General features: G+C 43.2%; 2 protein-coding genes across 4 annotated transcripts; one reads left to right on the top strand and one right to left on the bottom strand.

Moving 5' to 3' along the window:
- Positions 1 to 1,767: 1,767 nt before the first annotated feature.
- LOC128769338 (profilin-2-like) lies at positions 1,768 to 4,729 on the bottom strand. Of its 2 annotated transcripts, none has more exons than XM_053882982.1 (3): positions 4,422 to 4,726; positions 3,395 to 3,587; positions 1,768 to 2,161 (listed from the first exon to the last, which is right to left on the bottom strand). In XM_053882982.1, exons 1-3 carry the CDS (start codon positions 4,548 to 4,550, stop codon positions 2,064 to 2,066), a joined length of 420 nt encoding a protein of 139 aa, XP_053738957.1. In that variant the 5' UTR covers positions 4,551 to 4,726; the 3' UTR covers positions 1,768 to 2,063. The 2 variants fall into 2 exon arrangements, with proteins under 2 accessions (XP_053738957.1, XP_053738958.1); XM_053882983.1 differs by lacking the exon at positions 1,768 to 2,161 and adding an exon at positions 2,168 to 2,507 and having other exon boundaries at positions 4,422 to 4,729.
- Positions 4,730 to 5,712: 983 nt separating this feature from the next.
- LOC128769166 (TSC22 domain family protein 2-like) lies at positions 5,713 to 23,891 on the top strand. Of its 2 annotated transcripts, XM_053882542.1 has the most exons (4): positions 5,713 to 7,967; positions 14,151 to 14,225; positions 21,345 to 21,396; positions 23,084 to 23,891. In XM_053882542.1, the coding sequence occupies exons 1-4, from the start codon at positions 6,436 to 6,438 to the stop codon at positions 23,351 to 23,353; spliced, it is 1,929 nt and encodes a 642-aa protein (XP_053738517.1). In that variant the 5' UTR covers positions 5,713 to 6,435; the 3' UTR covers positions 23,354 to 23,891. The 2 variants fall into 2 exon arrangements, with proteins under 2 accessions (XP_053738517.1, XP_053738518.1); XM_053882543.1 differs by lacking the exon at positions 14,151 to 14,225 and having other exon boundaries at positions 5,716 to 7,967.
- The last annotated feature ends 1 nt before the right edge of the window (position 23,892 follows it).

The following is a 23,892-nucleotide window of genomic DNA, read 5'->3' as shown; positions in this document are numbered from 1 at the left end:
CTTTACAAATGACAAAATCTAGGTCAAACTGAAATCTACATGTGCAACTTGACTTGTTCAAGAAACTATGAATTAGCTTTTAGTCAAGTTATTTAGAATCTCCTATTTAAATAAGTGCTAAGGCTGTGAAAACACAGCATTATGAAATGTTTAGTATTTAAATAGTATGACTAGGCAACTTAAATGTTATGATACAGCAATGGATATTATATTATATGACGATAAAATCTAGGGGCCACGTAAATATGAAGCTGATCAGTTAATAATTTTCATTTTTATTGGTCACTTCCATTTCAATTCTAAATATAACTGTTTTAAAACACTTTTTGCAGATGTATACAGAGATGTATAGTAAAAATATAAATGCAATAACCATAATTCAGTTTTTACACAACTGAAATAATCCTGATTGATGTGAACAAAAACATCTAAAAATGTATTAATAATAACTGGTTTTGTCTGTCATTTTCAATATCTTAAGTTTGAAAGGCCCTGGCAACAGCCCACGTATACAATGTGTTCAGAGAGGAAAAGTCATTGCCAGCACACCCACCCCCAATATAAATAGTAGTAGACACTAATAACTTTCCCAAGCAATTCTAAAGTACTTAACATTTCTGATAAGAGAAGGCCCTGCATTGTTAAATGCTTCTTAGTTTGGGCTCAGATTGTTACTTAGGAGCTCAAAGACCTTTGAGCAGATGGTCGTCGATGGATGAGATTAACTTCAATTAGGTGTGTGAACAGAAAAAAAAGGAAAGAAAAGACAGGAGATGGTCCTTTTTTCAGTCGTTTAATTCTGTACATATTCCACAAAGTCTGGAGATTACTGATGCCAAAATATCCCTTAGGAAAGTGCCATTAAAAGTTATTTCTTGCTGGGGCAGCAGGTAAAAATCCAACTTGCAGTCGCAACAGATCAGATCAATTTATGGCACAGTTTACACAGTTGTTTCTCAGAAAAAAAAAAAGGTTCACAAGACAACTTACAAATGTTCTTATTCCAACCAACACCATTTTCGACATGTTCAGTGTACACAGCATCTTTTTTTTAATACTTCTAATACCATACTATGACAATTTGTGAATACACCTTTGATGACTAGAGCACAAGGCAGATGAGTCCCGAGGTGCTGAGGAGGCTCCTGGGCTGATGCATCCATAAATGTAGTAAAATGGTAAATGAACATGGAGTTAATAACTATTAAATGGTGATAGATTTAGGTAGTGTTGAGCTCTACATAAGCAGCTATTTGGTTTATTTGAAGTTGTCTTCATGACTTAGTCAACTGGTGATGCCAACTCATGAGTCTCTGCAGCGACTATTGGTCCAAAGCAGAACCACTAGTGCGACTTCCTGTTAAGATTTATTAGAGTGATTTACAGCGTCATTTACAAGAGCAAGAGCCGACCGGTGGAATGCCAAAAGAAATTCTCCGATGCGAGTATGATGAGCAATGCCGATCTTTAACTACACTCAAACAACAACCTGACACCACATTGTTAAGATCACATTCAGGTACAACAGCAAAAGCATGTGATGGTGCGTAAAGGAAGTTGTCTGGTGGCAAACTGGTGTACACAAACCCCCACACACACGCACACACACAGGACCTTTGTCTTTCCATTTGAAGGCAGATGAGAAGATGGTTTTGGCTGGAATACCTGACATGGAAGGGCTAGAGAATATGCATGCAACTTTTAATGCCAACATGCTGATGGAGAAATAACTGCTTCATAGTAGTACAGTGCTTCAGAACAAAAAAAAGCTGGCACCACCTTTTAATGTTCACATTTTTTTGTGTCTCAATTTTATACACAGGAGAGTCCAAATTTCTTTGCACGCCCTTTGGTTCATAATCAATGGAACATGTGAATGATCATGCTGTTACTTTAGTAGCACAATTCTAGCCTGGGGTTAATATAAAAAAAAACCCAAATTAAACAGGGTCGGGGGGGAAAGAAAAACGCTGTATATAAAAGTTGACTTCGGGAATCCTGGAAGTAGCATCGACAATGTGGTGAGTGGGAGTGCTAGGTTGATGGATGGGTGGAGAGGTTGCTCAGTATCCAGACTTTCTCAGGTAGTCAGCCATTGTAAATGCTTTCTTGTTAAGAGTTCCACCATGGACCGCCTCCTTTCCCATGACAAAAACCAAAACTGGAGCACACAAAGGGGGGGAAAAAAAAAGAAAAATGAACATAACTGAAGAGCACTCCCCTCCACCCCCTCGCCACAGGACGCAGAGACGGGGGGAGGGGTCAAAGGTGACAACATCTTACCACTCTTCATTGCTATTAAAAGTTTCCGAGACATCTGAGTGCTTGCAGGAGAAATCTTAACAGCAATATTTCTTTTCTCTTCTTTTTGTCCCTTATTTTTTTTGTATCTAAGTGAACATGAAAATATTAAAACCCTGAATCCCTCAAGTATTTTGCCATTGAGTAAGCCTTCTTATTCAATCCGCCTCCATGGACCCCTTCTTTGCCCATTACAAGAACCAAAACTGAAAGAGAAAAAAGGAAAAAAGGGGGAAGGACAGTTAAGAAAAGTAGGAAGGAAAAGCATTCCAGTGTGTTCTATTTGGAGAGACGCTGCATGTCACAAGGCAGCCAACATCCCGCTCTGCCTTTTTAAGGCTTGAAGCGATGGTTTTTAATTCAAGAAATTGATTTAATGGATCAATGGATGCATAGGAGTGTGTTTCTAAAGCTCTTTGTAGGAGCTGGCACATGTGCTGGCACAAAGGAACAATTATTGGATACATGTCAAATACTTCAAATACTTAATATAATAATTACATAATACTTGTGTGCATTTAATTATATATGTAACTGTATTTTTTTTCTTTTTTAGCAATGGGGTGGACTTAAAACTGTCATTGTGTACAACAATAAAGCCATTCAATTCCATAGCAGATGTGACTCATGTGGTTTCACAGAAAAATGATGAGCATTAGCTCTTTGTGAATTGTACTTTTAAGGCAGCAGGTTGGGAGAGGCGTTCTGAAGAGAACACTATTCTTCTAACAATTATGGTCTTATATAAAGGTACCGTTGAGTTCTGTATGATGTAGGTGCCCTCAGAAACTGGAGGGTGGCCTTCATAATTTCAAGTTTTAATATGAAGATTGCATGCACAGAGGGAAGAGGACAGGAGGAAACAAATGGAAAGGGAAAAGCAGATCTGGCTGGAATAACAGATGAGTCTATATAGACTCAAAATTATCAGCCCAACTTAAATAATTCTCAGGAAAAACATGGCTCACATACATTTCTGTAATCTAAAATGTTTTTTTTAATTCTACTTTATTTTTATTGACTTAAATCCAACACTGGTGAAGATAAAACACTAGTTTCTAAGAGTTTGCAATGACAGCAATTAGACATTTACCTTTTCCGGCTTTCCCCACAGAGATATTGTAAGTAGGTTCTCCTCCTTGGCTCTTAGTCCTGATGTCCATCGTCCAGTCCCCGTCGTCCTGAAGGCTATCTCTGAGAACCGAACACTTCTTGGAGCCCAGGGTGAGACCGCTGGTGTAAAAGGTCTCCCTGTCTTTGCCGACCAGGACGTCGATTTCTTGAGACTGAAACATGGCGAGAGGTTTGGAGATTGCAGCAGGCATTGTAGCATATTTCAAAACAATGGCTCCACCATTTTTCCTCTTATTTGGGAATTATGTATTCAAAGTAAAAGGAAAAAGGGAAAAGTTTCATGCTTTAAAGGTGATGTCATTGGTTACACATGAAAGAAGTATGGGCTTTATGACCCGTAGAATTCCAGTCTAACAAAAGAAACATGAGGCCTACATTAAGTTTTGTTTTTGTATACATTTTACTATTACAATATACAAAAATAAAGGCCAGTTTATCCGCAGTGGTGTGATTCTAGTGGCCTAATGGATTGACTAACGTTGTGACTATAGAAATTAATAGACACTATAAACCGATCTGATGGTTCACTTCGGCGTTAACTGCCATTTTTCACCAAATCGTAGAAGCAATTGGCTTCCAAAACCACGGGGAGCCATGAGAGAGCAGCGGCTTATGTTGGCTAAAGAGACCGGCCGTGCACAACAAAGCACACACACACACGCCTTTAGCTTGATCAGACAAACCACACGCCGGGGATAAACTGAGCAGTTGACTCAAAATAATGTGGTTGCACTGTGTTTCACAGCGATATATTTTGGCTGTTGGTGTGTTTATCTGTGTAGCTCGATGTCTAATCTGATCCACACGAGGTCTAATCCCACACCGCTTCCAATGAACTAGCGGTTAGCTCGAGCCGGCTAACTAGCGGCAAGTCATTTCGGATAACTGTTTCTGCGCCGTTTCTCTGGCGACCGTCTGCGGCCGGAGCTCACAAAGATCCACGCAGACGAGCCGCATGTCATGGCTTCACCTGCCTTTTGTCTTACCGTGATGTTGTTGAACGTGCCGCCGGCATGTGCTGCCCAAACGTATTTGGCGTCCGTGTACCCAACAATGGCGCTATCCTGACAGCTGCCATCGGCCATCAGGTTTTCCACGTAGCTTTGCCAAGACATGTTGAACAAACGGATATTGTGGGAAGGAGCGAGCCTAAGGTTCGGACGTAAGGCGACGCGGAGAGAAAGAGCCCGAGTGGAAGACGCGCTGCAGACCAATTTAGAGTCTCCAATCTCACCCGCACTCCGACGTGTTGCAACGTCAAGGCTGGGGCAGCAAAGAAAGCCAGGAGGGCAGCGAGCAGCCGCGGTGGGTGTAGTCAGATCACTCCGCACTGGCAGCTCCTCGCCCGCCCGGCAGGTGGCGCTTTTATGGAATCAAAGAGCGCCCGCTGGGTCTGGGTTTAGTGTCAAGCACTGAACGACTGTATTAAGGCTATTAAATCATAGTTAATGCATTAAATACATATAAAATCCATCATAACAGTCATACTCATTTTATAGTCCATCGGCACTCCGGTTTCTTCCCACAGTCTGAAACCAGGGTTGAATAAATTCTGAAACTATATTAACGATGTTTTACCCTACAAATGTATTTACTAATTGAAATATTATAAATCTAAGTAATTACGTATATGGTAAGAAGATTCAATAGATCATCTTTCATATTTAAGTGATAACTACTGTCAGACAAACAGCTATGAGAAAAATATAATACAAAGACAGTTTATTTATATTTTTTAGTCAAATGGGGGAAAGAAAGACAAAAAAAGCAACAAAAAGGGCACGAATTCTTACGAATAACAAGAACAGGTTTTCCCCCTCGGCCTTGTTGTTTGTCGGTTATTTATTATTATGTATTTATTATTATTATTTAGTAACTCCTATTATTGTTTTCTATTCATATTCATTTCAAAATGCATTATTATTATTATTATTGTTGTTGTTGTTCCAAAGCACTAAGTTGGAGGCACTCACTGACCACGGCAATAAAGTTGATTCTGATTCAGTTACGATAACCACACATTCAACATTAATATGGGAGGATCAAAGAAATAAAAAGAACATTTTTATGTATTTCCTTATGTACAGCCCCCCGTTGAGAAGATAAGCGTGCGATAATGGATGTATAAAGTTGCTGCGTAAAGCCGTTCTTGAACAAGACGGTTGTAAGCACTCCTATCCGGAGGGGGGCGGTAAAGCGCCTTATTTGTCAACCAAGATAGAAAAAAAAAGTACGTCTAGAAAAGTCTCAGGAGTTACACATTTCCGACGGTACCGTGAATGCACCACAGCACAGTACCCACGATGCAGCGCGGCAGTATACAACAGAGTCATCCTGCCAAGAGTCGAAGAATCAAAGGTGATGAAGACGAATAAAAGGATGCGGCCAATTCAAAGATGATGAAGAAGAATCAAAGACGGCGAAGTTGAATAAAAGTGGGAACAAGTACATAGTGCCAAATCTGCCGAAAAGAAGAGTCGCAGTCCGTGAAGAAGGTGACGACGGCGGCGACGTAAGACTCTTCCTCTCAACAGTGACATTTGGAGTGTTTTCCTATTTCGAGCTGATTAACAAGTGTCGGTCTCGACTGTGTTTACGTTTGAAAGGTAGGCAAATACGAAGGAGGTCTGTTTGAGACCAATGGAGCTTCTGTTTGGTCTCAAGTAGCATCTGTAGCTATGTAAAACACTCCAGAGCGACAGCGGCTGTTTGACAGCAGCGCAGCCGGGAGAGGAGCACTGCAGCTCGGACTCACTCAAACCGTAACACCGCTGGTGCCGGCGTCACAAGCCGCATCGCTGTCGACACCGAGGGAGCTGCTGTTGCGTTATGCGCTCATGTAACGCAACAGGAGACCGACAGAAGAAAGAGAATGGCGCAGATTCGTCTAAGTTACAGTTAAGTGTCTTCGCTAGTATGATTCGACGTTTTTGGAGCCACAGTCAGCTCGCTCCTGTTTGACTTCGGACGCCACACAACTCGTGGACTTAATCCGCCAATATGTCGAAAGTGCCGACTAAGAAAAAGAGCTGTTTCCAAATCACAAGTGTGACTCAGGCCCAAGTGGCTGCTATGGGGGCCACGGACGACACGGAGAGCCTGGAGGACCCAGACGAGTCGCAGGCTGACGATGTTTCGGCGGAGATTTTCATGCCACGGACTGACTTCAAGCCGATATCTGTCTCGTTTCCCGCGGAGGAAACTCAACCAGGTGTTGGTGAGTCTGATGCTCCATCTCACATGCTTCAGACCGGGCAGCCGTCGACCCAGCACCCCGGGGAGTTTCGTGCGCTGGGGATGCCGGGTTCAACGCAGCCACAGGGGATGGACAGTACAAGTGGTTTCACCTTGATAACTCAGCCAGGAGCATCACAACAACAGGCCTCCGTCTCTGTAAACATATCCCCTCCAGCTGCAGCCCCTCCTCCTATGGTGAGTTGCACTTCACGCTTCAGGGTCATTAAACTTGACCACGGGGCTAGAGAGTCCTTTCGACGAGGACGATGGACTTGTACTGAGTTTTATGACAAGGACTCGGACGTATCTTTAGGGAGTCGGACTGTAGAAAGCATCAGACAAGCAGCTGGAATATTGGATCCTGCTGCAGACAGAGATCTTGGACAGATGAGAAGTTCAGTGGTGGCAATGCCCTCCGGACAGGGTTCTGGCTCCATGATGGACCCTTCCCTCGCTTTTTCCCGAATACATTCTGTTAGTGGGTCTGGCACGCAGAGTGCGTTTACCATCATCAAGCCCAGCTCTGCCACCCCACAGCCTGTTCTTCAGACCTCCTCCCCCCAGGTCCTGCTCTCCGTCGGGCAGAATACCCTGCCACAACCAGTTTATGTACAGAAATCACCCATTTCGGCACCAACATCGCAGCCATATCCACCTCAGCATCTTCCCCCTGGACACCATCTGACCAGCTTGTCACCCGGATTAATGCAAACCCAGACTGAGTACTATCAGCAACCGTCCTCTTCCCTGCAGCCTCTTATGTCCGCTGGCCCTTCAACAGCCTTTACACCTGTCTCTGGAAGTGCCCCAGCGCCAAGTCAGGGTGGACTTCTGGAAGGATCCTTGCCTATTGGACAGTCGGTGTCAATGTTGCAGCAGCAAACTGGCGGGCTAGGAAGTGTCGGGGTTCATATCGGTGGTTCCGTTTTTCAGCCGATATCTGGACATTACGCTGCTGCTGGACAACCTCAAGCCCACAGCATCCCTACGACGCAAAATGTACAAAACGTGCCTGTTGTTGCAGCAAGTTTTAGTGGGTCCACCATCGATTCCACCTCTGTGCCCAGTACCTCCATTGCAGCCATGCCAAATCTTATAACCCACCAGAGGAAGTCGCCAGGTGGTTTGGACTCGCATGCTTTCCCACCCACTGGATTTGGACAGGTAGAGAATATCGTTGGAAGACGGGTTGAAGGGCTTGTCAACGACCTGCAGCCGGAGAGTATGCATCTCGCCACGCCAGCTGTCAACAGCCTGTTTGGAATCCAAATACCCGTTGACATAGATGGAGAGAGGTATGTACCATGTGTGTCTGAATGTTGAGTCAAAAAGTTACATTTTGTGGTGCAGTCAAGTGTTTCAGAGCTCTGCATCAAGCATCATCAACTAGTTTTCCTCCTTTCCAATATGCCAGTTTCCTTGAACGACGACAACAGGAGATCCTGGATTTGTTCTCTCTGCTTGGGCTGTTGTTGACAGGCAGGATAGAGTAGATACATGAATTAAAACCTGTTTTATAGGTGGTTCCGAAAAAGCAAGTCAACACTAACATGTGACTCGCTTAAAAGGAGGTGTGTGTTTTGTTTTCGTTGGAAGGGTTTCTTACACAATTAGTCTTTTGTTTGGAGTCAAACGTCTCCAGCTGTCTTTCCTAGTCCACTTTGAACATCTCTCTGCAGGAGATGGTCTGAGCAGCCCCTCGGTTGTTTAGGTCCTCTCTGCACATGCGTGGCATTCCTGACCTTTTAATCGGTTAGTTCCTGCTCCGGAAAATGCTTTCTAATACAAACACAGTTAAGTGTTTTATTTGTGTTGCCAGATTCATGAGATCATTGTTTTACCCACAGCCGTTTGAGACCCGTCAGAGTGTGCTTTTGATTTATTGTTGAATATCTCAGGGTTTTTTTTTTCCACTTAAAGTTGTAAGGGAAGTGCTGCATTGCCACAGACTGTGGTTTCCATTGCTTGCACCGTGTATCTCCTTTACCACCTCCATATATTTTTTTCAGTTTCACATCCTTCCATCTGTAGTTGTGTTGTGTCTGGGGTTGTCTCAACAAGTAGCGCCTGTTGGTTCACTGGTGCTTTTGTTTGTTTGAAAGTAACCAGTGTGGCAGCCAGTACATTTTCTGCCCATTAATTTAGCTCAGAGATGGGCAATAAAAGAGAAGAGTGAAAAAGGGTGCTTGGTTAAGCAAGGCACAACTCTTGTAAAAGTATTGAACTGTTTTAAATGTGTGTATAAAATGGACCCCAGATGTGAGGAATCATGATTCAGTTTTCTCTGGTCTACATGCAATCAGGTTTATTTCTGGGAAGACATTCAAGGGCTCAGTCTTCCAAGTATCTCTGCATTACTTGTGAAAAGACCCCCGGCCTGATAAGAGCGGCGAGTCTCTTGACAGCACACCCTATCAGAGTGAGCAGTGGTGTTTCCACCGTGCCTCAACTCGGACGATAAGGACCTCTCGGCAGAGGGGCGTGTCGGGCAACTGTGCGTCGTGTCATGTACGTCACGCTATAGTTGCCTTAAGGGCATTGCATGAATCCTCCTCGACATTGAAATTTCAAGTCACACCTCTGGTAACAGTGGAAGTCTGATAGCTGCGCAGGAGAGGTGCTGACTGACGCTTATTGCAGTGGGGGCTGCAAACGTCAGAGGTGGAGTTAGCAGCAGAGTGAAACCAGTTGTGCACGACTTCAGGAGTCATTTTAGTTATGCAAAAGTTACACTCCCTTTCACTGCAGTGGTTAATGCCTTTTTCCCTCTGTGCCATTCATCCTTAGCCTCGCTGAATAAACCAAACTAGCGAGTTGAGAAACTCTTTCACCTCAGTCACTTTTATTTATGAACGCATGCAAAGCTTACTCAACTTATTATAACTTTCTTTGCTCTTTCTCCCCCCCCTCCTTTACCTCCCAGCTGCTCTGTAAGTGATTAAGGAAGCACAATGAAGACTGGAGGATATGATGTCGAATATCATTCGCGCAGCTAATGTTTCCCAGATGGCTACTGCAACATAAGGTGTTAAATCACAGATTGGAACTGTTTACTGCAACTCCGAATGGCTCTCATTTCAGTTCCTCAAGTTATTTGCATCATACTTCAGCAGCCTTGAAAGAGAGGAGCCGTGTTTTTGGGGCTATAATGAGATCTTGACTTTTCTAGGAAGCAGGCTGAGGGGAAGGGTGCCAAGGGAAGCAGTTTCAGCCACACCGAGTACAGAAACTGCTTCTTAGTGGCTGGGGAGAGGGCGTGTCTTTTAAAGGGGATGGGTCACCTTAGTCTATCCATGTTTGTGCAAGTCTTTAAATATACCTTTAGTCATTGTAACTTTTCTGTGGCTGGAAACAAAGTGATATTTGCTTTATATCTTCATTTGTTCAATTTATTTATGTGTAGTTGAAATGAGTGTATGTATTCCGGGAACCACCCTCAGATTCACAAAAATATTATTTTAAGCCACACTTGACATTTTAAAAGATAATATTCACTTCAGTTTTTTTTTTAATCTGAAGAGTAAATGGCCTTGCAGTAGTTGCATGGATGAGGTGCAACCCTGGGTCACTCTCCTCTCTGACCTCGGCTTCACTGCTGTATCCTGTTTTCACTTCTGCTCTCCTGCGCAGCTTTCCACCTCCTATTCATTTAAAATTTCTCGGCTTGCTCCCCACTTCCGTACTGAGGCGCTCAGCTGCTATCATATGACATTTAGTCTGCACATTTTAATCCAGAAGGAGGTCGAGGAGCACTCAATGTGACTCTAAAAATGTTAACTGCGAAAGTGGCTATATTTTTTCTTTGGCCGGGAAAATTCCTTTTATATGCTTTTGTTTGAGACTTTTGAAAGTTAATGTTCTTTAAGCATCTTAATCAATTATATACTTCCTGGCCCATATCAGAGTCTTAGACTTTCCATACCGTTTTAATACACAAGCACTTGATATTCCTCTATATGTTTCCACACTTTCTCAGTTTTGTCCGGCGCCATCATTATGAGCAATGAAAAATCCTCTCATAAATTTTTTCTTGATATTTGACTTTTTTTGTTTCCTGATCCAAACAAAGATAATACATTCACCTTAGTACCGGTGTTTATGGTAATTTATGTGTAGAGCAGGGGGTGGGTATTTATTCACTTGATCCACAGATCGGCTTGCATGCAAAAAGTTTGAGGGAAAAAGACAAGTATAAAATCATTTTGCTCTTCATTCATCAAGTAGCATCATCTTGTTGATCCAATTGATGGCAATGATTTGGTAGATTATGCATTGACTAAAATTCTTCAAGGTGTTTGACACACGTGTATATTTCTGTAGAAAACTTGCAGGTGAACATAGTTCTTTTTTTTTTCACCTAAAGGTTATCTATTTATCGCATATATCGAAGAGCTCAAATTGTTACAGTCCAAGTCCCTGGTCCACAGAATAAATGATATAAATGTTTTTCTGAATATCAGGTTCACTTTACTGAAGCAGTGTCTGTAACTCTGTGTGCCTTTTGATTTGAAGGCTGCCATGGATTACTCGGAGTGATGCATATTGAAGTAGCAAACGTTGGCTTGGATCGTGTTTCTCTTGTGACCTAACTTGGAAGACATTCTTTCAATAGCTTGCCAAACAACTTTAAGTATTATTCTCACATTTCATTCACTGGACAGAGCGATGGGTAGAAGCGCTGCTCAGCCAATATAAACATGGACTTCAATTACATTTTTATTAAGTTTTCTGAGCCCAAATGGAGTTATGTGTGTGGAGAAGCCAACCAGTGCTCATCACGCTGTCTTGCTGGGATGTGACAAAAGAGGTTAATTCTCTCCTCAGTGGTGATTACAGACGGTCTGTACAGGAGTCACCTGTCCCTCGTGTCCTCCCTCTCCCTTGGTGGGAGCTCAGAACCTATTGCGAGAACCTCTATAGGGCAACCAACATCTAAATAGTCTTGACCTACTTCCTCACTGGCAGGTGGATGGGCGGCGCCGAGAACTTGAAGCCTCACGAGTACCAACAGTGAGAGCTTTCGACACTCACTTTTTTTTCACGTTGTCTTCAGACTGCAACCCCCTGTCCCCTCCCCTCCCACCCAAGTACGCCATCTAAAGTCACTCCTACAGATACTAGCCTCAAAAATGCTCACCCCCTTAACACGGCAGCATCACAGTGACAGCTAAGTTGTGTGAGTAAAAGAGGGCTTTGATTTGAACATAATACATCAGTTTAAATGCATTTATCTTAAACTACATAGTCTGGAATGAATTAGAAAAGTTGGTGTTGAACATTAAGTTTCTTAGGCCCACACTTCCCTCTCCTCTGAAAGTTCCCCCAGCTCTTCTGGGCAAATACCGGGGCTTTCCCAGGCGACTATAATGAGAATGATAATAATAATAATTATGATAATGACATGTTTTGTTCATTTAGATTTTGAATTCCATCAAACAAAACTGTTAAACTATTTTGAAACGTTTGATAAATCGATTCTTTGACAGAGCAGAACTATATATTCCATCTTTACTGGTACAAAGAGAATGACCTTTAGAGGTTCCTTCGTGAATTGTCTTTTTATGTGCTGCCGTTGATGCGCAGCTGCACTTTCCTCATGTTCGATTTGATCCCTCACTTCACGGAATCCCGACTGTCACCTCTTTTGCTTGCTAAATGAGCAGGAAAAACGGTTTTAAACGTTGAACTCCCCAGCTCCTTTTCAACACGGAGGAGACGAAAACATGTGTCATGCTTTAGCGAGGTCCATGACATGGACTTGCAAGAATGCACCAGAAGGTTATTTTCGTCAGCTTGCCAGGTCATACATTTGCTTTGGGGCAAAGCCAGATCATGAGCAACTATTGTTTTTGTGTCAGTGGAGCCACAGAGATTTGAGAGAAGAATGGTTATCCTCTTTTCTGAGTGGGAGTCGGGCACTTCAGCTTCTAGTGAAAGTTAATTCAAAAGAAAAAAGGGAGAGTTGTTTAGCTAGTGCTGGGTGGTGATCAGTCTTCCTGACGCGTGTGGCGTCATCTGACCTACATCATGTCTTGCAACTGCTACTTGGCACCGAGATTTAAATTGTAGTTGTGAAACAGGATTTTCTTTCAGAGGTGGGATCTTGGTGGGAGCCGTACGCATAGGTGGAGGTCTGCTGGAGTGTTAAGCTGTGAGGTCACCTCACAAGGGGAGTTTGTGCCAGAGTCTTCTAGGAAATGAGCCTTGGCTTTGGTTCTGATGGTCACACACATGCTCCGCATCAACGTCTTGTTCGACTCGGCTGTGCGCACGTACATGTGCGTTTGCTTAACTCTGTGTGCATTTACGTTTGTGCGCAACAGAAGAGAGGTTTTGGAATGCGCACAGTGGGAGTAGTAGAAAAATGTGTGTGTAAGTCCAGGCGGGGGTGCGAGTGGGGGGTTTCCTTTCCCCTTCCCGACATGCATCCCCTGGCATGGAACACTCTGTAATTGACGCCAAGCAGCAGGAATAAGAGTAATAGGGCGACAGACTTCAGGAAAACCAGTGAACATGTGTTTGAATTACAGACCAACTAATGTGTTAACAAATGGATTGACCCTTTTTTGTAGCTGTACGGGGGAAAAATGGACTCAATCTGGTGAAGTGCTATTATAGTTTATATTGATTGATGGTAGCAATTAAAGTGGGTGTCAAACTCAGGCCCCGGGGCCAAATCCGGCCCAGCAAGGGATTTTATGTGACCCACAAGAGCTTTTCACAATAGAAGCCTTATGCTTCTGTTGTTAAATGATCTTCGATATCAGCTTCTGTTTAAATAAAATCCAATCAAAGAATGCCATTTACAGACTTGAAGTGAAGGCATCTTGGTCCATATGAAATCCCCTTGTAATGAAGCTTGACAGCCCACAATAGTAGGGTTTTTATGGCCAGTGTTTTATTGGGCCACATTCCACGGTTCAACTTTCTGTCGTTTGGTTCATGTCAAACGTTTTTTGTATCGCCTCTCAGTCTTGCGAGCAGTTTATTTTTAAGCAGAACGGCAAACTGTGTATTAAATTTAAGTTAAAAAATGACCATATCAAATGAGCAGAAATGGAATCATAATCTTTTTCTGTCTTTTTTGGTGGAATATCTTGAAGAATACAGCCCCTTTTAGAAGGACTGTATTCTTAGAGATTAAAGATAAGAAGAGATTGCGGTTGTTATTTATTGGTATCCCAAAAAATGTGAATGGTCAATTCACGTTTCATTCAATTTTTAAATCAAACTTCTTACTGAGTAATCGAAGTCGTCATTTTAGAGGTATATAAATGTGGTGTTCAGGTCCAGGTCCAATCCTGTCTGTACATTTCCAAACTAGGAATGTCACATATTTCAAATTCTAATGAAGGGTGCAACTTCTTTCATGAGTCACGACCCACCGGGACGGATCGGAGGGAGAGAATCGCTGACGTTAACTGTTTCAAGTCTTCTTACGGCTGTCTCTCTTTCCCCCCCAAATGTGGCGCCCGCAGGAACCCGTCCAAGGCTTTCTACCAGGCCTTCCAGTCTAGCAGCAGACTGAGGGACTCGAAAGCTCACTCTGATAGGTACAGTAAGTCACCGCTTTGGACTGGGGACACCAGCCAGGGTGTGAAAATGTGTGCCGTGGTGAAAAGCTTTGCTGTCTTGCTGTTGCATGGTTCGCGTCTAAGAAGTGCAGAATGAAGCCAGGTGGCTGAGCTTTCTTCTGGAAACTCCCCTTTGTGTCGCTATGCTTCTTAACGCGTTTGCTGTTCTTGATTGAATATTTTCACCAATAAACCTGCTTGAGTGGGAATATCAGGGGGCTGGTCCAAATTCCTACAATCATGGGTGATAAGCCGGGCTTGATTCAGAAGTGATTCAACAACAAAAAAAATCTTCTTCTGGCATGAAGTGGCTTGCACCCGTGTGGCTCTGAAAGAGCGCATGCAGTGTTACCAAGAGGGGAAGGATGTGAGTGATGATGTGTACCTGAGTGGCAGGAAATGACACGCTAGCTGTGTGATGAAATCCTACTCCTTCAGAAGTCTTGTCTAATAATAAGTACTTCAATTATATATATATATAAACGTGTTATTACAGCTCAACAGAAGGGAGTCCTTAATAACTGACGGCGACTTCACAGCGGTACATATTTGCTACGTGACACTAACAGATGGTATGTCAATACAAAAGCTTCCTTTTGTGTGACATGACACATGTTTCTGTCACAGGATGTTTTTGAAGTCACACACACGTCTATCAATCTTTCAGATTCACACCCAATTCAAATTTGTCATGCTGAGTGAGGTTTAACTTTAAAAATATAGACGTTACTTGATCTGCCAGCACAACACATAATATAATATATAATAATATAGAAATACTGTTGCTTTCTGTGAACAAAATAACCAACTTCCCCTTTACTGTACAGTACTTTGAAAGGCTTTTCAAGAACTACATAGGAAATATGTTGCCTTTTAAACACTGGGTCTTTAAGAACATCCGCTGCTTATCTGGAGTTGGGTTGCGGGGGCAGCTCCCACAGAAAGGAAGAGGGGAAAACAGAGACCGACTTGTCTCTTCACAGTTTTGAGAGCTTTGCCCTTTGGCTCAACTCTGTCTTTGCTTTCCTTGGGACACTATATATCAGAGGTGGGCAGTGAAATTTGTTAAGGGGCCACATTACATGCTGTGACCAGGCCAGTCTTGCAATACAATACGTACCCCAATACTGGAGTAGTGATACGATACATTGCTATATATTGCGATACTGTTTTCCAACAAACCATTGTAATTATATCCATAATTTCAAGGGGGAAATGTGATAATGCAGTACAGTATGATGTGCCTGAAAACGTGTTATGACGTCATTCCAGTTAGACTTTCAGTTAAATCTCACAGTCCAACAGAGGCTTGAATCACTCCCTTGTTTCACAAAGTACCTCCAGTGTCCAAAAAGAAAACGTTAGTTGTTGTATTGTTGTATTACCTTCTTTTAATGTTAATTTTTTGCTCCTTTTTATACAAAATTCCAATCTAATTTTTACCACTGGAGGCGGGGAAAGAAAGCAGACACAAAAACTTAAAAATAATTATATATATATATATAAGCAAAAATAAATACATAAATAAGTAAAATCATTTCTGTGTGCCACAAGAGAATTAAATGTATATACTGGCAGGTCATATTTTGAAATTCTCTTGCTGTGTCTATATAATGTCCCACTCAATACATTTTTCTTTTTAGTTTTAATTTTACAAAGCACACAAAAGACGTGGAAACTGTTACTTGATTTGCAGGTTAGCGCACCTCCGCGGTTACATTCCGTGGAGACCACACCACTGTTTGCTGTTCAGTTTCTTACGACGCCTCATTTCTACTGAGGCCAGAGTTTGTTGTCTCACCAGCTGGTGGAGTGAGTGGGAGCGTAACCTTTAGCTGCAGTTTGATGAATGGTTTTTTTGAACATAGTGATCCACCTGGTGTTGACCTCTGAGTATCTGAGAGCTGGCGTGGAATTATTTTTCGCTTAACGCTTGGTCAGGATTTCAGTTTTCTGTGCTCGCGTGTGTCGGGTGAAAAGTAGATTGAAGCCCCTGTTGTCACACAGTGACTAGATCTTTGTGTTGCCACTGTGAAGACTATATACACCATGAGATACCAGTAGAGGCAAGGAATGAGAACCATTTGATGTTTTAGATGAGTTTTCCCTCACCGCCACACTTGGCCTGACTGCATAACTTTAATGGACTTTTTATGGAGACGACTCTTTTACAGCGAGCGCTGCATGCCAAAACTTCACCGAAGGCTTGTAAACGTCAGTGGAGTTGATGTACAGGTATGGTGTGCAGAGGCGTCGGTTACATCATCAGTAGCAGGACAAGTTGAACCCTCATTAGCATTCTCTTTCATGTGAGCCACCCGGCGGGGCTTGACCTTCCCTACGTCAACACTGGCTGTTTGCGCTTGGCTCCGCTGAACCAGACCTGACTTAACAATGCTATAAACATGCTGTTTATAAGAGCTCGCCGATTCATGCCATCACTTCAGAATCTTATACAACACATGGGTATGTGCGTGAACGAGCTCCAGAAACGCCTGCTCTTCTGTCCAAACTCTCTTGCGCCAGCTGTTCTTGGAAGTTCGGCGTGGTGCGCCAGATAATGTCCTAATATGGATTTAAGTCGATTGTAATGCGTTTCACCGCTGACTCGTACGTATGTGGCTGAAGTTCAAGTCAGAGTCAGGAGGAGAGCCTTAAAAAAAAAAATGTTATTTTTTTATTTTTCAGTTGCCACGGCAACAAATCTATCAGCGGGCTGTCACATGTCCCACTGAGAGCACAGTTGAAGCTCAGTGTTCCTTCAATCAAAGTCAGCTGTGTGGGGAGTTTTGTTTTTCTTCTTTCATGGGGAATTGGGAGAAAATATTGCTTTTTTATGAGTCAGGCAGCGTCCCACTTCTGAAAATAATTAATGCCTCACCTGTGCTTGTTTTGGAGTCTCTATGGTCAATAGCAGCAAGTGGTTGTCTGTCTGTCTGTACGTGTCCTGCGATAAACTCAAGATCTGACCGGGGTTTCCCCTGTTTCCTGTCTCTAGACTTCTCTTAGTGTAGCGCAGATGTCAGCCCTGCAAGTGGAGGGTTTTTATGTGAACTTCACGGCAGACTATTTGAGATAAATATATAGTGTACGATATAAAGGTGTTTATCTAATCCGTAGAAATAAAGTGAATTAATATAAGATGTAGAAAGTATGTGTTATTTACAAGATAAAATACTAGATTTTTTTGGTAAAATTTCAAATCAATGACTTCTCTTTCTCCTCCTCCCAATGGCCACTATCAAGCCCGCATTCCACATTCAAGTTGTCCGACTCCATAAACAACCTTTCATCAGCCACTTCTCCGTCCTGTTTGCTGTTTATTTTTCCAGCTCTCAATATTTACATTATGCAGCCCCCAAAATCCACTCCAGTAAAACCAACGATTATCATCTCAAACAAATACATCTTGAATCCAACTACTGTATCCGAGTGAAAATGTGACAGAGAACATAGCGATTTTCCCCCATAAATAGTTTGGAAACTTGGTTCAGCGGAGCTCTGTTTCGACACAGTTCGTCCTGTTTTCCCTGCAGTCGTGAAATGATCCATATGTACACACACGTGTTTAAATATAGCATTGTTGAGTTTGTCTTTTAACAACATTGCATCATTTCTGACGTCACCGAACCGTTTCATGGAAGCTTTGGAAACAGTGGCGACTCTTTTCTGTAGTTTCACATCGACAAATGGACTTTTTTTTTTGACGTATTGCTGTCAACAGGTTGGGATTGTGTTGATGTATGAGTGTGTTTTCAGAGCGGGGAAGGAGACGGAGTGGTGAAGTAACAAGGGTGTTGCCCAGAGAGTCCAATGAAATAGTCTAGTTTATAGAGTGAGAGATTCCTCTGTGTGTGTGTGTGTGTGTTGGTTTGCGAGGGAGGAATACGATTGGAGGGTGTGTGTGACGCCTCATGTAAATGGAACACACATTTGAAATTGGGGGTTTTAATAACATCTTGTGAAACTTCTGCTGTGACAGAGCAACCACACAGAGATGAATGTATTCTGTTGGCTTCACTTCATTTTCATTGTTTTTCTTAAAGTGACAACGTCCTCGCAGGGCTCGTGTTTTCTCGGCCGGAGATCAAAGAATCCGTTGTCGGACATGGGATGTGAGTGACAGTGTTTCGTAGCAGCCGTGGTATGGGGCACATTCCGTCTCCGCTACACACGCTGATAATCATCTTCTGAAAGCTTCCGCTGGACTCACAAATTAGGTGCCTTTGGAAGGAACAGAACGTCTTGTCCTCTAAAGGAGCCAAGGTCAAGTTCAAAGTCAGGCTTTGAACGTTCTGTCTTTTAAGAGTCTGGATGTAGTTGGTGTTGTAATATTGGCTACGTTAGTTCAGGGAGCTTAGCAACAACCTCTTGCAAGGGGCCTTACAACAGTCATGTTATGGAACATAACAAAATACTGTTTTAAGAAATGGGTCAGGCTAGAAAAGCACTGAGACAGTGCATACCTCCGTCGAGGCATAGTCAGGACTTAAAGAAAAGGCATACGATCTCGATCTAATGGCTTCCGATCTAAAGATTTCTGTTAGCTTGGTCGAAATCATGATGTTTTAGACAAGCTTTCCTTTTCCCCATGTGTTTGTCATGTCTCGCACCTCATCTACTTCTGGTGTAAACAAAGAATAAAAATGGCAACCAAGCCCCACTTTCTTTTTGAGCCCTATAGACCTGTTTACATTTGTCTATATTTGAAAATGTGCTCCATACTGAAGTCAGTATTCCAACCCTGGACTTAAGTTCTACCTTGTTGTAAGGGATCCTGTCTTCAGCCATCAGTTTTTGTAGATGAAATTTGCCATCTTTTGTGGATAACCCTCCCATGTAGCTTTAGAAATTACTCGGCTAAAACCCACACTCATCCCTTCATACATTATCCGACAAACTTAACTGGCCGTTATGGGCTGTCGGCCGCTGCGCTAGGTGTGGATTTGTTGCCCTCACAATTTCTACAACTTGCTTCAGTTGCTTCTTATTTTCTGACAGCGCTAAGCGCAGCCAGGGGATTTACTCCCCCAAGCAATGCTCATTTGTCTGTGGTTTTTAGGCTGCAGACGTGAACCAGAAGCAGGTGATTATCTCTCGCACATACTTTGGCCAGGTTCCGATGATTTTTAAATCCTTTCGCAACTGTTTGAGGTATTCGTTGACGAACCACTGCTGGCGTGAAAAATGGTATAAGTAAAATACTGTGAGATGCCAGAGTCGGTCTACTCAACATTAGTATAATAAGAATTAGACAAAAGCAAAGTTTTTTCGCGATTAAAAAAAAGTAGCTTAAAAAGTGAGTTTTAAGGCAAATATGAACACTAAATACAAGTAACATCCAACGTACGACCTGCTCGACTTACCTCCACCCGTACTTACGACCACGGCCAGCAGATGCTTTTTTTTTTTTTATTCACTGTCTGACACCGCAGCACGTAGTATCCCAGAATTGCGTACAGTTAAGGCAGCACAGTATCCCAGCATCTCACTCTCACACAGCCATCTACCGCTACAGTAGAACCTACAACCCTCGCGTCGACTATTTTGAATGGCATTCGACTTGCGTCCAATCTGACCTACGACCGGTGGGTTGGAACTGACCTCTGTCGTAAGTCGGATGTTAGTTGTCAGATTTTAAAAGTGGATATGCAATATTTCACTTGGAGGTACCTTCTGTCAGTTAGCCACATTACGCCCATTCTGAGTAGAGGAATATGACTGTTAGAGACTCCAGAGATGGAAATGAGCAAGATTTTAAAAAAAAAAAATCTAAAATTTCATAATGAAACTTGTCGACCCACGCTACAAGGACGTCTCTGGCTTCATGTTGCATCTGAGTCGTTGTGATCTGACTGTACTGAAACTAGGACGCTCTTTTTCACCACTTGTTCTTCAAAGTTATTACCATTATCAGGTCCTTCTTATCCCAAATACCAAAAAGAAAACCTCCCCAAAAGCTCAGGTCTTCAGAGGCGAATCACTGTGTGATGATGAACACAAAAAGACCACTACATGTTGTGGATGTTGAGCAGTGAATATGGTCCCAGGTCATGCTCACGATGGCTGCACATGGGCTGCCGAATGGCCTCATGTAGCTCCAGGCCCAGGTCTTACTTACCTGGCGACGCTTCTCTTTACAGGCCGCAGGGGAGCGACTGAATGAGAAATATGAAACTGTTTTTACAGTGCAGTATCAACTGTACCAACCGGTAATGCTACTGGAGGAAACAAAAATCATCATGTTTGTGATAGTTTTATCTCTCCACCCAACAATATTGGTGGTCAGGGGACAGTGTCACAGATCAAAACTCTTTGTGGGTAAGTTGCTGATTCATGTCAGCAAGCTTACGTTCAACCACCAGGAACATCTGGATTCAATTTCCACCTCCAGATGTGAGGCGGGAACCTGACGCCCACAGGTCGGACTGGCTCGCAGTCATCTTGACCCCGACCTCATCATTAGGGCTGTTTGAGCTGTGACTGTAGGAGAAGGCTGCAGAATGTACGTGGAGTCATGCACCCCCTGCAGCAATGTACGGTCAAGTCAGGACTCCCCCGCCCCATTCCGTGGGCTCCGCCCTGTGCCCGCGGCTGTCGGTTCACATTTCTCCCAGCTAAATGTGGTCCTAGTGACCCTTGTTAACTGGTGCTGGTGCGACAGCATGCTCTTCTTTCCGTCACATCTGGTGAAGCAGTCGGGGCTCGGGGGCGACCATGCCGTGCACTTTCTCCTATAAATCCCCGGGCTGCTTCATCAGAACCCGCCCCTCCACCTTTGACCCGCCGGGTCACCGGACGCCTCGCAGGTAACCTGCCGGGAGGACCCAGTGCTGACCGTCACATTTGCCTGTGTGTGTGTGTGTTTGCTAGCAGGTGATGAGGCTTTCACCGAAGCTGATCTTTCCCCTCACAAACTCGGTGACCTGACCCAGACTGGGGGCGGGCTCTTGCTGGGCTGTGACCACCGGTTTGATCAGGGATGTGATTGCAGTGTGTACAAGTGATTTTCTCCCAAGATTCTTTTTTTCCCTTTCAGTAGAAAGGTTTACACTGTTCTTGAAGTCAACTCACATGATCTCCTGTGTGTTTTCCCAGTGCCTCTGGAAGCAATGTCGTCGGCCTGGATAACAAGATTGAAAAAGCAATGGTGAGTGCATGAGTTCTGTTGTGTATGATGCATTAAACATTTCTCATTGTGCATGAGCCCATGAATGAGAGTGAAAAAGCTTCATATATTGTGAAAAAATGAATTGTCTATTTTTTTTTTCAAACGAAGGTTTCCCTTATTAAACAAACATAACGAATATGATTTATTTTAGAGAGAAATAATGAAAAAAAAATTGAAAATATGATAATAAATGAATATAATAAATTATAAACAGTAATATTATTAAGAAAAACAAGATAAGTGAAGACAAAAACTTTCAAGAAGTGTTGAGGAAAATTATAAAAAAAATATAGAAATAAAAACAATGGAAAATTAGTAATAAGAATAAGATGTGAGAAGCGGTGGAAATTTTCTTAAAAGGGAGCTGATGTTGATGTATTAGTATAAAATTCAAATATTAAATTGAGATCAGGTGGTTGTTTTGCACTGTACAAAATACACACACACACACACGTTTGTATTTTTATCCTTGCCATAATGCTTTCCCCATCCTCTCACCCTAAACCTAGCCATCTGAAACAACCTTAACCAGGACTCTGAACCAAACCTAAACACAATTTATTTTGAAGTTTTAACCCAAGGCAACCCTCTCTCAGCGATGGAGGACAGCGGGAGCTTAGATGTTCTCTCAACTTGTCCGGAGTCTCACTTGTGCGTCTGACCTGACTCAATTTGCCATGTCTTTGGCTCCAATTTGATTTTCCATTTCAACTTGCGTTTCATTGTCAAGTGTTTCAGACACAGATGGACATTTTTATGTCCGAATGCGGGTCAGTTGGCTCACATGGACGCTGCTTACAGCTTGTGTATCTCATGACGTGTGAAGCGTGTCGAACATTTCTCACAACGAAACTCGATCATGTGACTCCAGAGAGTTTGAGCGTGACGTGGATCTGTTTGGATGAGCGCTGAAGTGACGGCGTTGCCTTGAGAAGGAACATGACATTCAAGTCAAGACGGTGGTTTTAGGTGACACATTCATGTTGTTCTTGAGTATTAAAGCTGGAGTATGAACACAACTGTAATCCATGTGGAGGTGAGGAGCTTGAACGTATTCACCTTTTCTTTGCCAAAATGTTAATTTTGGTGCTCTTGCTAGTGACTTTCCATCTGAGCCTGAAGTTCAGTAACCGATGCCAGTCTCCAGTTTGGCACGTGCGACCGAGCCGTCTTCCTCTGTGATAAACAGGAAGTCACACTAATGATTTCCGTTGATCGCAGCACTGTTTCAGAGCCAACTATTTTTCTGAAAACCACTGCCAATATAGGCTTGGAAAATCAATATTCATAACTGAAATGTTGTTTTGGGGCTGAGGCTGAAATTATGGCGTAGCATTTCATGGTGTATTTTTTTTAAACATCCGGAGTCGATGACTTATGAGTCAGTTCCTTGTTTTTTTCTGCAACTCAGTCTGGTTTTCAAGTTAGGGTCCGTGACTTTGACTTTTTTTGGCAGTGTGGGTGCAGGTGTTGTCATTGTCAGTATAAGATGTGGTGTCTTGCATGTCATTTTAAAATGCGACCCGTCTATTGAACTGAGTCAGGCCTGCAGTCGTGACTCGCCTTCAGCGGCACTCAGGCGTCCTTGTCTGCTACCTGTCATAAATCCGTCTTTAGAGCCGCCCTGCCTCCGCCCCGATCATATATGTGCCATGTTTCCTCCCAGGACCTGGTGAAGAGCCACCTGATGTATGCGGTGCGAGAAGAGGTGGAGGTCTTAAAGGAGCAGATCAAGGAGCTGTTTGAGAAGAACTCCATGCTGGAGAGGGAGAACGCCGTGCTCAAGTCTCTAGCCAACAGCGAGCAGCTGGGCCAGCTGCCTGCCGACTCCACGCCGCCTCAGCCGGGACCGTCTCAGCAGCTCCATCCAGAAGCCCAGAGTCCGCCTCAGTCCGACGTTTGCCAAAATCACCAAGCCAACGACACCTCTGCTTAAAAAAAAAAGTGTTTCCCATCGGACAAAGAAAAGCATCTTCTCTGTTGTGAAATTAAAACCGATTCAACAAAATGTTTGTCCTCTTGGCCACCAGCTTGTCCACAAGTGTATGTGAGCGCGCCTGTGTGAACTCGTGACTGTGTGTGTGTGTGTGTGTGTATACTGTGGGCCTGTCCCGTGTTGAAGCAATCATCAGGAGACAGACTTGGACTGAGAGAAGATGAGCAGAGAAAGTTGTGCTGCTGGTTCTGGCCCGGCCCAGGCGGAAAGTTCCGGGACGATTGTGAATAAGAGATATTTTTTAATGGACTGGGTTAAAGAGGCGTTTTCTGCCTTGCTGTTAATAGTCGAGGGAGTGTTTTTTTTTGTTTTTTTTTCCGGAGCGCCACCGCTGCCGTGTGTTTGACATAGTTCAAGTCTTCATCACTTTTTGAGTTTTACTGTCAAGTGTTTATTTATTAGCAGCTGCTCTTTCGTTTCAGTAGCCTCATGACAATTCGTGTTTGACGTAATTGGCCTGAATAAAAACCCAACTGGCT

This window comes from Synchiropus splendidus, chromosome 13 (assembly GCF_027744825.2).
Source record: "Synchiropus splendidus isolate RoL2022-P1 chromosome 13, RoL_Sspl_1.0, whole genome shotgun sequence".
Lineage (NCBI taxonomy): Eukaryota > Metazoa > Chordata > Actinopteri > Syngnathiformes > Callionymidae > Synchiropus > Synchiropus splendidus.
Note: the sequence above shows the minus strand (reverse complement) of the source record. Positions and strands in the feature narration are given on the sequence as shown.